The sequence below is a fragment of the Lampetra planeri genome, chromosome 60 (genome assembly GCF_965212315.1).
Source record: "Lampetra planeri chromosome 60, kcLamPlan1.2.h2, whole genome shotgun sequence".
In the NCBI taxonomy this organism is placed as follows: domain Eukaryota; kingdom Metazoa; phylum Chordata; class Hyperoartia; order Petromyzontiformes; family Petromyzontidae; genus Lampetra; species Lampetra planeri.
The window spans coordinates 4,778,504-4,797,817 of record NC_136166.1 but is presented as its reverse complement, the minus strand read 5'-3'; the positions used below and the strand labels follow the sequence as shown (position 1 = coordinate 4,797,817).

The 19,314-nt window shown below is 46.5% G+C and overlaps 1 protein-coding gene across 4 annotated transcripts in view; it reads left to right on the top strand.

Annotated features, from left to right (window-relative positions):
* LOC144736269 (copper-transporting ATPase 2-like) overlaps nt 1-19,314 on the top strand; it is an 85,086-nt gene that overhangs the window by 31,431 nt on the left and 34,341 nt on the right. For 3 of the 4 annotated variants that reach the window (XM_078618893.1, XM_078618892.1, XM_078618895.1), the window contains 5 exons: nt 8,932-9,850; nt 11,089-11,355; nt 13,665-13,928; nt 15,546-15,709; nt 17,646-17,807. In XM_078618893.1, coding sequence (XP_078475019.1) covers nt 8,932-9,850; nt 11,089-11,355; nt 13,665-13,928; nt 15,546-15,709; nt 17,646-17,807 — 1,776 coding nt within the window. Of the gene's footprint in view, nt 1-2,515; nt 2,876-8,931; nt 9,851-11,088; nt 11,356-13,664; nt 13,929-15,545; nt 15,710-17,645; nt 17,808-19,314 lie in introns of those variants that run through there. The other variant, XM_078618894.1, reaches the window with a different exon arrangement.

The window sequence follows — 19,314 nt, the reverse complement described above, 5'->3', positions numbered from 1 at the left end:
ACTTCTTCATTGGCGTGATTATGCAGTTAACGAAAATGAATGACTAAAACATTTCTTATTCATGTAACTCGACGACAGCAACGGCTTTGCACGATCCGTTGATATTGAACGCACCACCTCGAAATGGCAACCCTTTTTGAAACGCAATGACAATTTTTTCTTATTCGTGTGCGTGCTGTGTGTGCGTTGTCCCCTTGTAATATTAATTAATTCTTAGAGCCGGGAGTTGTGTCGTTAGCTTGTGTGGTGTGGGAGGATACGAACAGCGGCCAGAAGTTTTCTCTGGGTTGGGCGTGGCCGCCGCTCTGCTCCTGCTGCTCCCTCGCTCGGCGTGTCTCGGCTTGTGCGCTCTCTCTCTCTCCACTGCTGGACGACGAGTTGGCACGACGCTCGGTGACGCCCGGTGACGTCCGAGTCGTGCTGCTCTTGCGCTCTCTCTCCCTCTACTGCTAGATGACGAGTTGGCACGACGCTCGGTGACGCCCGGTGACGTCCGAGTCGTGCTGCTCTTGCGCTCTCTCTCCCTCTACTGCTAGATGACGAGTTGGCACGATGCTGTCCTTGAAGATGCTCGGTCGCTCGTGGCGCTCGGTGGCGCTCGGTGGCGCCCGGTGGCGCTCGGTGGCGCTCGGTGGCGCTCGGTGGCGCTCGGTGGCGCTCGGTGGCGCCCGGTGGCGCCCGGTGGCGCTCGGTGGCGCTCGGTGGCGCCCGGTGGCGCTCGGTGGCGCCCGGTGGCGCCCGGTGGCGCTCGGTGGCGCTCGGTGGCGCCCGGTGGCGCCCGGTGGCGCTCGGTGGCGCTCGGTCGCGCTCGGTGGCGCTCGTTCGGAAGACTTTGACTCTCTTTCTCCACTGCGGGATGACGAGTCGGTTTTGGTTGATGCTGGTTGATCTGGGTGTGTATTAGACACACGGCGCATTCGATGGCGTTGTCCTCTTCCTCACAGCCGTTTGACCAGGCTTTCTCCACTGCTTCGCGCTCTCTGCTTTGCTCGCTTGGTCGACGCTTGGCGATCTCCGCCCTTTTACAGGTTGATTGCTTGTCGTCGCTCGTCACTCTCTCTGCTCCGTGCTTCCCTTGTTCGTGCAGCTGCCAGCTTCACTCACACTTAACTTCGTTCTGTGAGAAGCGACACCTGCTATCGGCATCGGTGTTTCGTTTCCTCACGACGCTCCGCCAGCCGGAGCACAGCTGAAACCCAGCCCCGACCCAGGTTGAACTCAGACTTCTGCGACTCGAACGACCCCTCCTCGTTCCATCACTTCTCGAGGCACGATCTGTCCCCGCTCTCTTGCGAGCCCTGTCGCAATGCTGCGTCGCAAGCCGAGTTGCGAGACCGAGCACGACTCGACCCAGACTGCTCTCAGACTGTCACTTTAACGACGTCTCGTCGTCCCATCTCTCCTTGAGGCACGACTGCCACACCTCTCTTGCGAGCCCCGTCGCAACACCGCGTCGCAAGCCGAGTTGCGAGACCGAGCACGACTCGATCCAGACTGCTCTCAGACTGTCACTTTAACAACGTCTCGTCGTCCCATCTCTCCTTGAGGCACGACTGCCACACCTCTCTTGCGAGCCCCGTCGCAACACCGCGTCGCAAGCCGAGTTGCGAGACTGAGCACGACTCAACCCAGACTGCCTGTTCGCTGTGTGCGCCCGTGCCTAACTCAAAACGTGACTCCCCTCTCCTCTCTCCGCGTCTCTTGCGAGAGAAAACAAACAGAATAAAAAAAACAGATATCTTTGGAATGTCAGGCACCGATTCCCCCCTGTGACCTTTTTTCTCCCTCTTTGCTTGCCAGGCCCCGCTGGAAGACAAAGGTGGCTGAGGAGATGTTTGCAATACATTTATGTGGTCCTGTGTGTTACATTTATTCTTGAATTATATTTTATGAGTTCCTTCGGTCTTAGTATCGGGGTTATCATTCGTCTATGTTTAATGAATATTCGTAATGATCTTCGTCACATTATTATTTTGGGGCTTCGCCAAGTTAAGTTCTCCAGAGATTGGTGTTTTATTCTGAGTTATATTTTAATGTCCTGAGGTTAAGCGTAACTATGTTTCCACTTAAGCTTTCTGGAATTCGTACTCTTTAGTTTTTAGGAAGGTCGTGTAGGTAGGAAACATATACTAATAATAAAAAATATTATTGTTTGTTGGTTAATTATCTTTGTTAAGTTTCTACTTTTCGGTAAGGAAAACGTTAAGAAAACGCGAGTTGCAACCGTTATTTACTCTGCACCTTATCTGTACATCTCCAGATGTCTTGGGAGGCTAGTCCATACATCTTTTGTCCATCTGGATGTCTATGACCTCTCTGTGACCGAATTCTCAACATTTTAACCGCCCTCCATGTTTCATGGATTCCTGGTGTGCTTGTGAGGAGAAGTGAGTTGTTTTCATTGTTTAATAAAAAAATATATATATAGATAAAATAAAAATATTATAAAAAAAACAATTTTGAATTGTTCTTAATAAAAAAAGGGTATAGACACAACACTACCTCTCGTAGCGCTGTTCATTGGCGCTTACAAGGACACATCGTACGTTGTAAAGCGTTACAGCATCCATGCGTACGTGCGTGCGTGGTTTTTATTCCTTGCTTTTTTTTTGCCATGGGACGCAATGACCTGCGCATGGTCCTGTCACATGACACGTGAAACGTGCCCAGCTCCACACTTCCTGTGGCTCCAATGCCTCCACCCCCATTCCTCGTGCTCCCACCCCTCGCCGTTCCACTAACCCCTGTACTGGGATTGCAAACATTTCTCCCTCGCACTGTCCCACAACCCCCCCATCTGCTCGCTCACAAATCGCGACGCGGCACCCACACAAGCCACGAACGATCGGACCTCCGTTGCGCTGCGGCGGCGTGAGTAAGTATTCCTGCCTGGCACATGTGTTTTTTTTAGTTTTTCATGGCGACCAACTTGCGCACGTACACACGCTTGTGTGGAAAGAGCGAGTTTGTGAAATGATGTCTTGACGTGAGTTTGTCGTTACCGATGCCGGGTAAGGTTTTTTACAAAAAATGTACTTTATTGACGTTCGTCACGATTTATTGACCGATTTGTGCCAGCGATTCACTGCACGACATTTGCGTGAGTTATAAAGCGGATTTATATATTATGACGACCATCATTCATAAATTTATTCCAGTGCAATAACCCATTATGGTTTGGGATATGTTTATTTCAGTGAAGTAACTTGGACCTATTCGCTACAAATTATTGAATTCTTAGATTTGGTACGAATTGCACTTTCGTTTTGATGTGTGCTTCTCTATTTTTATTTGTTTGACTTCATATTTAACAATAAAACAAATCCCAAAGATCTCTAAATATTTTCACATTTTAAAACAAGTTTTCCTCTAAATCAGTTTAAATATCTGTCAAATGTGGATAGAAACCAAAAGAATTAGCCGTTTCTTTTGCATGTGCCTTGTCGTAAGTACTTTAGGAACCCCCCCGTGAAATTTAAAACAATTGCCTGGTCGCTGACAGAGGTAATTTTATAAAGGAAAGTGCTTGTGTAAATAGTAAAGCATGGCCTCTTGGGCAACAGTCGGTTGGACTTTTGCGTACTGCTTGTAAAATAGGAATCAGTGGAGCAACACCCACACACCACACATACAAGGGGCGGGGGGGGGGTAACGTGACTCCAAACGTTCTCGCGACGTTTTACAAGTAACGCGAAAACATGATGACCTTTTGTGTATTTACACGTAGCGTCCTGCGCTTCCATGTCACGAGGCCTGGTCCCATTCGGCACACGCGTGCCGTTGTAGGGGGGTTGGTAAAATTTGGGTTGGGCGGAATCACCGGTGACCGCGTGAAACGGCAACAACAAAAACGGTTACCTGTTTTGCGGCACGCGCAGAAATTCTCTCCGCCTTTCGGGCCCCTCTATTCAGCGCCCAGGAGTTTAGATCAAATACCCTCCCTCTAATTGAGGCCCTTCTACGAGCAGTGCCGTGAGTGAGCAAGTATTGGCTCGCGAGTAAGTGCTCGCTCACTGGCTCACTCACGGGTGTCCTCCAGCTTATCCGGTTTCTTCCCCATTAGCTAAAGATCAAACGTACAGTGGAGCTGGTACTGGTCCAAAATAAAACGAAAAAAATCCAAATTGTGAACAATCACTGCCAATTACTCAATTGAGATTACGTACAGCAGTGTCACCACCCGACTGAAAACGTGGCAGGAATCTCCTCTTGAGACTCGCTGAGGCTTTTGAGGACGAACAAATTTAATAACAATATGTCCATGTACGAGGCTATAGGTAAGGCTATCAAACCAAATATCATAATGGGACCTGATATGAATAGAATTACTTGCGTAAATGCTGTGAGCGAGTGACTGGCAAATGGAGCTGAGAATATACATACTCGAAGGTGTCCTGTGCTACCGGTGGGGCAATATGACACTCACCTGACTCTACCTAGGGTTAGATCGCGTTATTTATAAATGTGTCGTAACCCTCCACTACCCAACGGCCAATCAGTAAAAAAGTGTCACGTTGACAAAAGACAAAATAGTTCACTACTTTAGCCCACCGGTGTGTTGAAGAGTGAATCCACATCATTAAAAAAAAATGTATTGTGGATTCATAAAAAATTTTTTATTGTGGATTCATGAAAAAAAATTTATTGTGGATTCATACATTTTTTTTATTGTGGATTCATAAAAAAAAATGTTTGGATTCATATTTTTTTTTTTATGTTGTGGATTCACTCTTAAACACACCGGTGGGCTAAAGTAGTGTCTTTTGTCAACGTGACACTTTTTTACTGATTGGCCGTGTCGGGTGGAGAAGGGTTACGACACATTTATAAAAAACGCGACCTAACCCAAATACGTTTATTATGAATAATATTGGTCGCGGAAGCCTGCTACGTGTTAAACTGATTTTACTATCAATTTGATAATTTTACACTGGTGTGTGAAATACAGGAACTCCTCTACTTACGAACGGGTTAGGTTCTAGAAGTCCGTTTGCAAGTCGATGTGTTCGTAAGTCCAACTTTACTCCCATCGATTCCAAAGATGGGGAATGGATTTAAAAGTTGTATTATCTCCAGTAGATGTAGATGCCACTAGTTCATCGTGTTCTGCAGATGTAGATCCCACTGGTCATTTATGTTCTGCAGATGTAGATTGCGCTGGTTATTCATGTTGTGCAGATGTAGATGCCACTGGTTCTTCATGTTCTGTAGATGTAGATGCCACTGGTTCTTTATGTTCTGCAGATGTAGATGCCACTGGTTATTCATGTTGTGCAGATGTAGATGCCACTGGTTCTTCATGTTCTGCAGATGTAGATGCCGCTGGTTCTTCATGTTCTGCAGATGTAGATGCCGCTGGTTATTCATGTTGTGTAGATGTCGATGCCACTGGTTCTTTGTGTTCTGCAGATGTGGATGCCACTGGTTCTTTATGTTCTGCAGATGTAGATGCTAATTCCCTTTGGTGTATGTGTTTCCTCTCTACTCTCTTGAAAACTTACCAGGAGATGTCTGCACAGTTGCTCTCTACTTCTCTTCATAAATCAACTTGTAAGAGGCAATAGCATCTTGAACAGCTTCCGAAACCTTCGTAAACCTTTCAATGCTGGGTCCTGAGACTCTCAATTACACAGCTCTTAATAATAGGGTTTTTCCCCTTTTTTTGGCAACAAAACTGAAACCTTTTTACAAGGATTCATGTGTGCATTAACCACAATACTTGCAGTCAAATGCAAACAAAAACACACTGATAATATATGCATTGTCCTTGAAACTGATTGGTCCACACCAAGGAATGGCTAATCAGTTTCAAGGACAATGCATATATTATCATAGTATGTTTTTTAATGGCATTTTGACTGCAAGTATTGTGGTTAATGCAGACATGAATCCTTGTAAAAAGGTTTCAGTTTTGTTGCCAGAAAAAAGGGGAAAACCCCTATTATTATATTGTGGTACTGGCAAACGAGGTCTAATGATGTAGATGCTCACCCCGAGCCCTCATTACTTTGATAGTGCCGCTGTCTTTGAGCTGTACGCCTTTTGGCGTCCTCTGGTCGAGCACCAATTGGGTCGAGGCTCAAAAGAAAGCCGTCCCTTGGTGTGGACCAATCAGTTTCAAGGAGAATGCCACAGATATTATCATAGTGTTTTTTGTTTGCATTTTGACTGCAAGTATTGTGGTTAATGCAGACTTGAATCCTCGTGGTTTCAGTTTTGTTGCCAGAAGAAAGGGGAAAAACCCTATTATTATATTTTGGTACTGGCAAAGGAGGTCTAATGATGTAGATACACAGCTCTTTTTCAGAAGCGACCTGGCCACAAACGATAGCTCAACGAAGTGGCTGGTCATTTGGAAATGTATTGCAGGCAAATACTCTGAATGCATGTTGATTATAAATGTGGAGGGGAAAACCGGAGGACCCAGAGAAAAATCCACACCACCACGAGGAGTGAGAACTCCAAATACAGACAGTCCCCGAGTTACGATGGGGGTCCGACTTAGGATATTTCGTTCTAACGATGGCGAAAGCGATACGACAAAATTGTTAAATATTTTAAATTTCGCGCGGCAGGCAAACGTAGCGGCGTATGAATCTTGGTGACTACAGTACAACATGATACGTTCAATGCATGTGTGATACGTAGCTTTAGCGATTTCATTTTAGGGTTACCACGATACGATACGTTCAATGCATGTTAAAAGTTTTTATAGCAGATAGGATTGTTTCCTGAAAAAAACTTTCTATTAAATTGCAGTTCATATAGGTAGGCTAAGAATTTACCTTGTTTTTTTTACTTTACATTTTACTGTGCAATACGGTATTGTAATTAATAAACACATACAGTATATAGTTTATACAGTACGGTACTGTAAATTGCTCTGTTTTGCTAAATTATCACCATTCTTTAAGACTCCTGCGTAGGCTAGGCCATCTTCGACTTACGATATTTTTGACTTACGATGGGGTCGTCGTAACGCATCTCCATCGTAAGTAGAGCAGTCGTCGGGGTCTGGATTGAACCCGAGACCTCCTGTATACCAGTCGAGGTAGTTAACATCTCGCCACCCTGGGGCGCCACTGTGGCGAGAACACATGGCCAGGTCAGAGGGGGTGCGCATGTCCCTCCATCCTGATGCTGCCAGCCGTGCCGTGCCAGAAGGCCACCGAGATTCAATTTCGAACGCGGAGACAATTCTTATTTTCCACTGCGTCAGAATTTAAATTAATTTAAGTGAACAGACGTAATTCCGTCTGTTCGTAATTGAGGACACCTGGACATGGGAGAGCTGTTGGGAGGTTAATTTTTTTAAAATAGATTTATTTAGTAAGTAAGCGCGTTTATAAAAGCGCAGCTCTTATAACCGAGGTTATAACGAGTGCGCAATTGTAGAAGGGTCGAATGTATTTTCACCGTAAGTTTAATTTGTACATCAAATGCATGGTTTGGTGTGCACAATATACTTTTTTTGTAATAATGGCTACATTTTGCCTGCATTATCAGTTTATTAAACATTCCCATCGACCTTTGCTTATCATACGATATATGAAGAGAAATGTGGTTGTGATGAGCAATGACAATTGATATTGCATTATTATTTGTTACATGTTACGTCATTTAAAATGTTTTGTCATTCATGCAAACCAGAGGTCGCAAACGGGTTTTGATTCCTTACCCGTACCCGGCCGCACCAGGGTCGCAAACGGGTACCCGTACCCTACCCGATACCCGGCTACCCGTTCCCGGCCGGGTATCGGGTACCCGTGCCCTACCCGATATCCGGCTACCCGTACCCGGCCGGGTATCGGGTACCCGTACCCGTACCCGGTACCCGGCCGGGTATCGGGTACCCGATTGCGACCTCTGGGATGAAGCCATGTTGCAGGCGCGGGTGGGTTGATTCTAGGAACTTGAATTGTGAGAAGAGACAAGACGTTGGGAAATGAGTGACAAACGGTTACTCACCAGTGACTCACGGCCTACCCGTACCCAGCCGCACCAGGGTCGCAAACGGGTACCCGTACCCGATTGCGACCTCTGATGCAAACCGCATCTCGAATCACTGTAGACGTTGTAACACACACGGTTTTTCGCACGGAGGCGCGGGGGCAAACTGCAGATATGCGGCGTGGGAAGTCATCCACAGCCCGATGCTTACCAACAGTTGAACCTTATGGCGGAATCCCAAATAAATAGAAGTCAAAATCGTAATTTATTTATTTATGGCGACTCCGTCCCACCGCGCACATAAACGCAGCGACCCACCTGGCGCGGATCATTCTGTTGTCATGTCAGAGCGCAGCAGCGAGGACTAATGCCGTCGTCATAAACAAAACTTTGATTAGCGCATCGTGTAGAGCTCGTTGAGAGGAATAGATTGCCATATCGTTCGCCTTCAACAGACATAAAATTATGTCGCAACGCAGTTCATGCGAGAGCCGGGGGCTTATGGGGCCCCGGGGTCCCGCCATAAGGTTAAGTTATCCAAGCTCTGTGGTCCTATATTGTACGTGTGTATAGATGTTAACTACCTCTCCTGTTATACAGGAGGTCGTTGGTTCGATCTCGACACTGACACACCTGCTGTATGTTTGCATGTCTCTCTCCCCGTGGTCGCGTGGATTTTTCTCCCGGTCCTCTGGTTTTTCTCTCCACACTTAGATTCAATGTGCGTTTAGAATATTTGGCTGCTATACATTTGCACGTGATAAGCCACTTCGTTGAGCTATCATTTGTGGCCAGGCCGCTTCTGAAAAAGAGCTGTATAGCTCAGTGTGGGCCTTACCTGGTCAACTAAAAAATAGTTTTAATTAAAAAATGTATCTTGAACTTCGTTGACACTGTACGTAGCCAACTGTGCTCAAAGGCGGTACGGGATATTTGTAAGCTTGTAGACACCTAATGATTATCTAATCATTCTCTCCGCAGGTGTCTTTGGAGAATAAGAGTGCTTCAGTTCTGTACGACCCGGCACTGCATACCCTCAACTCTCTGAAAGACAGCATTGAGGACATTGGCTTTGAGGCAGCTCACAGGGGAGCAGCCACCGTCATGATGCTGGAAGTCGCCGACGTTGACATTGTGGGCATGACCTGTCAGTCGTGTGTGCAGAGCATAGAGGGGAAAATGTCAAAGCTCAAGGGAGTGCTGAGTTTCAGCGTGTGCTTACAGAAAAACAATGCCACGGCCGCATTCATTCCGGAGGTCATAAGCATGCAGAAGCTGTGCGACGAAATCGAAGACATGGGATTCGAGGCGCGCCCCGTCGATCGGAAGCCTGCCACGGACACCGCGGAGGAGGGCAGGTCAACCGCCGAGGATATGGTGAAAATGAGACTCGAAGGATTGATTGGGCAATCGGCGGTGAATGCAGTGGAGGGGAAGTTGAGCAAGTTGAATGGTGTCCTGCGTGTGAAGGTTAACCTGTCCAGCCAGGAGGTGGTCGTGTGGTTCCAGAAACTCGTCATCAGCGTCGACGACATCCAAAACCAGATCGCCGAATGTGGTTTGCAAACCACGGTGAGGTCGCGTCCGAAGCAGCTGAGGTTGTCGCCGCAGGCCGTGCAGAAACTGCAGGAGATGAACGGCTCTGTGTGCCATTTCAAAGAAGCCAAGCCAACGTCGCTGGGCCTCGGGAAGTGTCCGAACGTCGCCATAAGCGTCGAGGGGATGCACTGCAAGTCGTGCGTCTTTAACATCGAGAGCAACATCGGCCAGTTGCCCGGAGTGCACAGCATCGTGGTTTCTCTCGAGACAAAGTCGGCTGCGGTGATCTACAGCCCGGAGGACATCTCCCCCGCGGCTCTATGCCAGGCCATCGAGGCGCTTCCACCCGGCATCTTTAAAGGTAAAACTGGGCAGTACTTCATACTAAAGGTTGCTGGGTTAGATCGCGTAAGTGTAAATGTGTCGAAACCCTCCACCACCCGACACAGACATGTCCCACCTGATCACGGACGCTTGTGTTGCGCCCGAAACGTCGTGATTTAATTTATGTTATACCTACGTGACTTTACCGAAAGAACCAAAGAGTATATATAGTAAGGGTTTTGTCACGTAAACAATCCACAAGATTTACAATCTGAGTACTCAGATTGTAATGTTGTGGATTCACTCTTCAAATGCACCGGTGGGCTGAAGTAGTAACTATTTGGCGTTTTGTTTAAGTGACAAATCCCTTACTGATTGGCCGTGTCGGGTGGTGGAGGGCACCATTTGTGCGTGCTTGTCTTTTCCGGCTGCCGACCACAGAATTATTTTAACCCTTTCCCGTTCCGTCTGCGAATCACAGGGAAGGTGTACCGTTTTCTTGGTTCTTTCGGTAAAGTCACGTAGAAGGAAAATAATAAAATAATACAAATAAAACATAATTAAATAATTCTCACGACGTTTCGGCCACAACGCAAGCAGCCGTCTTCAGGTGGAGAACAGGTCTGAATGGCACGCCCCAGGCTTGGAGCGACTATTTAAGCTGGGATGGAGGGGCGAAGAGCGACTTGACAAAATAATTTGCATATCAAGAGGAATTTTGCATATTTATGGGAAATGCAGATATGCGATTAGCACTACTTGTGAAATGCGTAGGAGGTTTGGCCAGGGGTCTTGCGTTGTGGCCGAAACGTCGTTAGAATTTGATCTTATTATGTTTTATTTTTAATAATTTATTATTTTCCTTCTACGTGACTTTACCGAAAGAACCAAGAAGATGAATCCCTGCAGTCACGAAAGCTTTAAATCGAAATTTAAGGTGTACCGTTGACCGCCGAATCTCGGAACGCGCAAGCGGGTTCAGCGTTCATTTTATTGAGGGGCATAGCGCCGTTGTTTTTGAGACATTCTACTTGCCGTAGAGAACCGTAGCGATACGACTGCATTCTAGGATAGCTGGCGCCAAACACATGGCCCTGTGGGAACCTCGGTACCGATAAAGTTATTTTTTTTTTTCTCCCGGTTTTGTTTCAACGATGTACGCGTACGTCATCGGAACGGGAAACGGTTCCAACACCAGCGGAAGGAACGGGCGAGAGTGCCAAACCGGCACGTGGGGGTCACCGCATCGGTAACGTTTTCCTTTCCCCACCCTAGCGAGCGTCTCGCCAACGTCGGCGAAGGCGGTGGCGTCCCCCCCTCCTCCTCCGCTGAGCAGCGTCGTGATGCTGCGCGTGGAGCACATGGAGAGCGCCGCTGGCGTCCTCGCCGTGGAGCGCGCCCTGCTGGAGTGCCCCGGCGTGAAAACGGCGCGCGCCTCGCTCGTCGACAGCACCGCCACCGTGCACTATGACCCCCGGGGCGTCAGCCCCGCCGCTCTCTGCGCCAGCATCACCGGCAAGGGCTTCAAGGCTTCCCTGCTCGGTCGGTGAAGCCGCCTCCTCTACATCCTATGACCACCCCCCCCTCCCACCCCTCTTCTCCGCTTCCTACGAATGTATTTTGTTTGTTAATTCACGGACGCCACCATACTTTCGCACTCTTTATCAATCACATACGCCCCAGGTTTTTCGTTCACGATGAAACGCCGGGTAGAAAGTACGCTGAGCGTATGAGTTATAATTAAAACCTGTTCTCCCTAGACCATCCTGCTGCTGCTGCTACTCCCTGCCCACGCCCTCCCAGTGACGACCAGGCCTACCCTTTTATACTCTTTGGTTTTTTCGGTAAAGTCACGTAGGTAAAAAAGAGAAAATAAATTAAATGACGACGTTTCGGAAGCAACACAAGCAACCGTCATCAGGTGTTAACTGCTCCAGCAAAATGACTGAGGCGTGTTGCTTCCGAAACGTCGTGATTTAATTTATTTTCTATTTTTTACCTACGTGACTTTACCGAAAAAAACCAAGGAGTATGGACCCTTGCAGTCACAAAAACTTCAAATCTAGAACTACCTTTTTATAATTTCTGTAAAGCGTCTTGGAATAAGGCGCTATATATATCTAGATAAGATATTGGTTATTTAAAAACAAATCATGATGTTTCCCCACCGATTGTCGACCGCGAGCGGTGTGCGTGAAGCAACGTAGCAAGATGCTGGCAAAGAGGTCCAATTATGTAGCTGCTCGCCCCGAGCTGTAAATGCCCTGATAGTGGCATTGTCCTTGTACTGTGTTCACCTTTTGGCGTTCTCTGGTTTGACACTGCTGAGACAAGGCCCTGATGAAGACTGTTTCTGGTGTAGGCCAATCAGTTTCAAAGGCAATGCCATATATTATCAGAGCGTGTTTGTTTACATGTTCATCACAAGTACGTGTGGTTAATGCAGTAACTTTATTCCTTGAAAAGGGTTTCTATTTGGTGTTTGTACATCTTAACACCTCCTGTGTTATTGCCAGAAAGGGTAAAACTTGTTTTTGTTCTTGTTTCAACATAGCAAGAGCCTGGCATGAGTCATGACCACATGACTCATGCCAGGAAAATTCTAATTTATATAATGTGCATTCCATCATCGGATCCTGATGCGCAGATGTACGTTCATGCATCGCCTGCATAATTTATCGTCGTGTTCGACGATGTTTCGCCCCCCCCCACCCCCGCGACATGATAGTGACGCGATTGTCTTTTACAAGTGGCGACCGTGGGAATACGTGAGTTCCCATTGAATTCACGTATCACCTGCCAAACCCCTGGACCATTTTGTAAACCCAGAGAGACGCATAGAGACTCATGCAGATGCATATAGACCAGTGGAGATACGTAGAGACTCAAGGAGATACATAAAAGGCAAGCCACAGTCGTGCGATCGTGACCATGGGACCCAAACTGTGGCCCCTAGAGTCAGAATCAGATTATTTTATAGATACAGTAAACCTTGGATTGCGAGCATTATTCGTTCCGGAAACGTGTTTGTAATCCAAAGCACTCGTATATCAAAGTGAATTTCCCCATAAGAAATAATGGAAACTCAGATGATTCGTTCCACAACCTAAAAATACTGTGTTCATGTAAAAATTATTCATACAAAATAACTTTTTATATTTTTATCATTTTTATTTAATATAAAGTAATCAAATTAATTAATTACATTTAATCGTGGCTGGTGTGAGGGAGACGAGAGAGAGGAGAGGAGGAGGAGGGTTATTGTGTAGGACGATTTTCACTGTCACCAACGGAATCACTGCCATCTGTTGGCTCACTGGAATTTTTTTCTTTTTGTGCGACTTTAACAAGGAACCTATCCAATGACACTTGCTTTTGCCTCCTTTTGAGGATCTCGCGAAAATGGTCACAACACTATAGTAAACAGTTTACGCTCGCACAGATGTTGACTATACGAGTGAGGCACGCCGACTGAGACCGAGCATGGGAGATGATTACCCACAATCCCGCAGCGAGAGAGAGAGAGAAGAACCGTCGGCTCAGTTGTGATCACGTGACGCTCGGCAGACAAAGCGTATATGTGCTACTCGTATTGCAAGACCTCGCTCGTTTATCAAGTAAAGATGTATTTAAAATTTTTGCTCGTCTTGCCAAACACTCGCAGACCAAGTTACTCGCAATCCAAGGTTTTACTGTGCTGGAGAAATCCGATGAGGTGGGAAGCTTTTTTTTGCGCAGATGTCCAGTAGGGGCACATGAGGTCAGAAAGTTACAACAAGAAAAAAATACCAAAAAAAGAAACGCGACAGGAATGCTGCAATTGCGAACGTCGTCGTCCCGTCTCACCACAGATGGCAGCGATCCCAAGTCACGGGCAAGCCACTCGCAGTTCCTACTGGAGGGCTCGACTACCCCCTCGCTCAACGGCAGCAGGCCGGGCTGGCACGCGTCCACCAGCAGCAGCAGCAAGGGGGCCATGCAGCTCGTGCCCACCGAGGAAGAGGCGGTGGTGGCATCGGCGAAGGAAGAGGAGGCCAAGTGCTTCCTGATGGTCACGGGCATGACTTGCGCCTCGTGCGTGGCAAACATCGAGCGCGTGCTCGGCAGAAGGCACGGTAAGGGCTCCCCCCCCCCATCCTCCCTCTGCCCGGGGGCATGCAGTCTAAACTAATAAACACGCTTTAATGAAATTGGCCGCAAAGCTTGCCATAACGTAAGGGGCCGTGGTGATTTACAGCCAACGTCAGTTGAGCGTGGACAATTAGACCCAAGCCGAAACATAACATATAAAAAAGATGGTTTAAAAATATACATATGTTTTAATGATATATAGTATTGTCATTAGTATAACATAAGTATACCAAGTTTTCAGTCGATACCACATTGGGAAGTTGGTTAAAATTGAGTTACAAGATTTGAGGATACGACAACAACAGAGTGAGTTAATAAAAAGCGTGTAAAAAGATTGTTTAAAAATAAATGTATTTTTGACAGAATATAGTATTGTCATCAGTATGACATAAGTATACGAAGTTTGCAGTCGATACCACATTGGGAAGTGGGTTAAAATTGAGTTACAATATTTGAGAATACTACAACAACAACAACAGACAGAGTGAGTTAAATAAAAGCGTGTAAAAAACTCAACTATTTTTAGTATTTTAGCAAGTAAGGCCCACCGAGCCATGCAGTAGCCACCTGGCTATCGCAAATGATATCCCGACGAATTGGCTTATAGTCGCGTGGAAATTTGTCACGGGCCAAATTACTCTGGATGCGTAGACATCAGGATTGGGGAAGACTAAGGCGGCAGGGCGTGCGTGACGCTGCCCCCCCCCCCCGCGTTCCGTAATGGCCTTCACGTGTGCTCGCTAGCAGCCGTTGCCTCAACGGTCTGTTAAGGCTACACGGGAGATCTTTGTAGGGGAAGTACAGTTGGCTGTGGGCTGCCACACCCGTCTGTGTAACCTTTAAGTGTTATTCCCTGGCGCGTGAGTTTATTCTGGCCACTGTCCTCCAAACTCACTCCGCTCTTGCGGGAAACACGAAAAGTAATGCCCATTAAGAAATGTGCCCAGTAATCTCTGTTAGGCTTAATTGCAGTGCGCTGTAAGTAGCCCAGGTTTATCGGGTTTCAGGTTTATTTTTTTAACCAGGAGGTGACAACTCAAGAATCCAGGAGAGGAGTCTCACTTGCAAGAGCGTCCTGGGTCACAAAAATGATAAAATCCAAACACAGCAAAGACACAAATGGCATATAAGCGATATAATTCGCTGTACGAGTAAAGAATGGCCTGTTGCGTAACGTATTCGCTTCCGAATGTGTTGTCAGCACGTCCAGGGTGATGCGATTTCACCAGACACCTCCAGTTGGTTGGCAACGTACGGTGCGAAAGTTCAACACACAGTCCGTTGGCGTTATATTTTTATTACGCCGATATACGAATTGAATGTGGCGCGATCGAGTGAACAGAGCTACGTCGCACTAGTGTGAATAAACGGTCGTATGGCTACCTCGGCGTAGCATCGCACAAGGCGGGATGCTGCTGGATGCTTCTAGGTGCTAAACACGCGCCTCCGTCTTTGTTCAGCCTGCGTACGCATCTCACGTGTTATCGCGGACCGTGCTATACCCGTGTACTGTTGTTCAGGAACGCAACTACCACCTACCGCGTTTTTGGAGAACAGACTGTACATACGTACATGCATACGTTCATCCCACCCCCCGGCAGGTGTTCAGTCGGTGCTGGTGTCGCTCATGGCCGGCAAGGCCGAGGTGCGCTACCACCCGGCCTCCGTGGCCCCGGAGGAGATCGCGGAGAGCGTGCGAGACATGGGCTTTGGGGCGACGCTCCTCGACAACCAGGACATCGCGCCGGGCTGCCTGGAGCTCGTGGTACGCGTCCCGGCCGTTATAGAAAACAAAAACACAAAAAAAACAATTGCTGTCGATATTTCTTTGCAGACTGGAACGTCAGCAGAGGTGTTTGTGTTTTTAAAGGAGTGTACAATGTGACCTGTGTCCCTCATTGACCTTGTTAATGGTTTGGTTATTGCACGCTAAGTTCAATGCCTCCCAAACCTTGCGGTCTAAAGTTGCTATGCTGCCTCCGATTAGCACGGCTTGCTACGTACGGCACGAAAGAAGTTCAACGTATATATACATGCTACGTGCAGGCGCTTGGTATTAGTGTGTTCTATGGTCTCCCCGTAATCTGCATGCGGTTCTCTATGGGTTGTCCAGTTTCCTCGCATAACTAACAAAAACACAGCATATGATGGAACTGGTATTGGCCCGAACATGCCAACGTTGAACTATCAACACTGCAAATTACTCGATTGAGATTACGCACAGCAACATAAAACTATACTCTTTGGTTCTACTATTGTTACTCTTGTTATTATGTATTGACTCATGCAACTAGTGAAGGATGCTAGGTTTAGTAATATATGTTATGTATGTCGCTATTGTAAACTTTCAATTACATTTCTTATGATAACTGTAACATTGTTTTTATAGCATTATTTTAGTAATTTCTAGAAAGGTTTAGTTTAGCCCGATTTTTTTATGTAGTATAGAGTTAGACTTAAAATTTTAATCTAAATTGTATTATGATGGTTATTCTGATCTAACATCAAAATGGGATTTTTGCACATATTCGTACGCAGCATAATCAAATGGTGCTTTTTTCTGGAAGATTTGATTGTTTTGTAGGGGATGTTTCAATTTGCGTACAGTATATTTTAAATGTATCTTGCAATTTTATTGTTTGTTGCAGTTGCACCCGAATCAAAAGGCGAATGGCTCACAGGGATATTCCAAAAAAAAAATGAAACCAAACTAGACGAGGGGTGAGAATCTTGATTTGAAGCTTTCATGACTGCAGGAATCCATACTCTTTGGTTCTTTCGGTAAAGTCACGTAGGTAGAAAAATAAAGTAAAAGAAAAAATTATATCACAACGTTTCGATCGCAACACAAGCGATTTATTTTTTACGCCTGAGGACGACCACTTTTGTTGCGATCGAAACGTTGTGATATATTATTTTTTCTTTTCTTTTTCTACCTAAGTGACTTTACCGAAACAACCAAAGAGTATGGATTCCTGCAGTCACGAAAGCTTCAAATCAACATAAAACTATGAACTACATTTTATTTTATTCGGCAAGGCCCACCGAGCGATATGGCTCTTCTTCTTGGTTCTTTCGGTAAAGTCACGTAGAAGGGAAATAATAAAATAATAAAAATAAAACATAAAATAATTCTCACGACATTTCGGCCACAACGCAAGCAGCCGTTCTCAGGTGAAGACCAGGTCTGTCTATACATTTAAAAAAACTTTTTTTTTATACACGCTTTTATGAAGTCTACGAGTAATGGAAGAACTCCACGACTCCAGGAAGTGGCCCCGAAGCTTGCCATAACGTAAGGGACCGTGGGCAATTATAGCCAATGTTAGTTGACCGTGGACAATTAGACCCAAGCCGAAACATAACATAGAAAAAAGATTGTTTAAAAATATTTATTTTCATGATAGAATATAGTATTGTCATCGGTATGACATAAGTATACCAAGTTTGCAGTCGATACCACATTGGGAAGTGGGTTAAAATTGAGTTACAAGATTTGAGGATACGACAACAACAACAGACAAGAGTGAGTTAAATAAAATCGTGTAAAAAGCTGAGGGTGATCAACCGACAAATAGGTAACAACATAACAGCGTCGAAAAAATTCAGGTGCGACGGCGGTGCCGCGCGATCATGTGATTGCCGCTTTGACCTCTGACCTGTTCGGCGACATGCCTCCTCTGCCGCGGTGGCGCCGGCAGGTCCAGGGCATGCGGTCGGCGTCGTGCGCTCACGCCATCGAGTCGGCGCTCACGCAGTGCCACGGCGTCACGAGCACCGCCGTGGCGCTGGCCACAAACCGGGCGCACGTGGAGTTCGACCCCGACCAGATCGGCCCGCGGGACATCATCAAGGCTGTCCAGGTCAGCCCGTCGTCCGTGCCGTGCCGACGTGTTCTCTGTGTGTCGTATATCTTGTCATTTATTTTTATTTTATTCATTATTCAACACACCGCGAGCCCGTTACAGCCCATCGCTCGACTCGCAAGTCGGGGAGTCAACACTCGCGGAGAACAGTCCCGATGCAACGGAGCCGTATACAGCGGTACCTCGGTATACGTCGTTAATTCGTTCCAGAAGGTCGGAGGACTTATACCGAAAATGACGTGTACCAAGCGAATTTTTCCCATAAGAAATAAAGGGAAAGGAAATCATTCGTTCTAGAGTATAAGAAATGATATTTTATATGGCATATTATACATTCATGGGGTTGTATAAAATAATTTAGACACTACTAAAATGCATACATAAATTAAAATAAATGCATAAATAAATTAAAATGAATTGAAATATAAATAAAATATAACATCACTTTACCTTGCTGAGAGGAGTTGATAGCCTACGAGGATGGTGGTGAGGAAGGGGAGGAGTCGTGAACGGGTCTACGCGGGTACGCCGGTGACTCATCCCGACCCATACAAGTTCTAGCAAGCGCCTCGTATCCCAAGCAAGACGTCGTATCCCAAGACATTTTTTTCTCGTCAAAACACGACGTATACCAAATTCGACGTATTACGAGGTATGACTGTATTATTATTTGCCATTTGTAGGGGGGGGGGAGGGGGGGGGTTCTGCTGCTCCAACTAAGTGAGGACATCGTCGGGGGAGAGATGAGCATTTAAATAGGGGTGGGGGGGCGGTGGGGGGCTGATGGAGGGCAATGTGTGTGTGTGTAAATATCTTTTGGGGAAAAAACGACGATCACAGTTTTAAAATCGTAAATGGCTTCTTTGACGACTATTTAACGTTAAGAATTGTTGCTATCATGTGAAAAAAAAGAACGCTCCTGCACATTACTTTTTTTTTACGTATGAAACTTTTTCTGCAGTCTTAAGTGGCCCCGATAATCGCTTCGAGCGCCCTACACTCCCAGTGCCTCTGGGCAGTAATGCTGTGTGGTATCACAATGAGAATATTTATTCATATTTTAGGAATCCGATGAGCTACAAACCTCTTTCTCACAGATGTGCAGTAGGGGTGGGTACACCTCCCTCTGAAGTGGCGGTGCCGCGGACAGCCCCAGGTAGCATCAGTAGACCTGGCGATGTCCTTCCCTCTCGCCTCCGATTAGCACGGTTGGCTACGTACGGTGCAATAGAAGATCAACGTACATACTGCCCACAGACTAACACTGCCCATAGAGTCAACACTGCCCATAGACTCAACACTACCCATAGACTCAACACTGCCCATAGACTCAACACTGCCCATAGACTCAACACTGCCCATAGACTCAACACTACCCATAGACTCAACACTACCTATAGACTCAACACTGCCCATAGACTCAACACTGCCCATAGACTCAACACTGCCCATAGACTCAACACTGCCCATAGGCTCAACACTGCCCATAGACTCAACACTACCC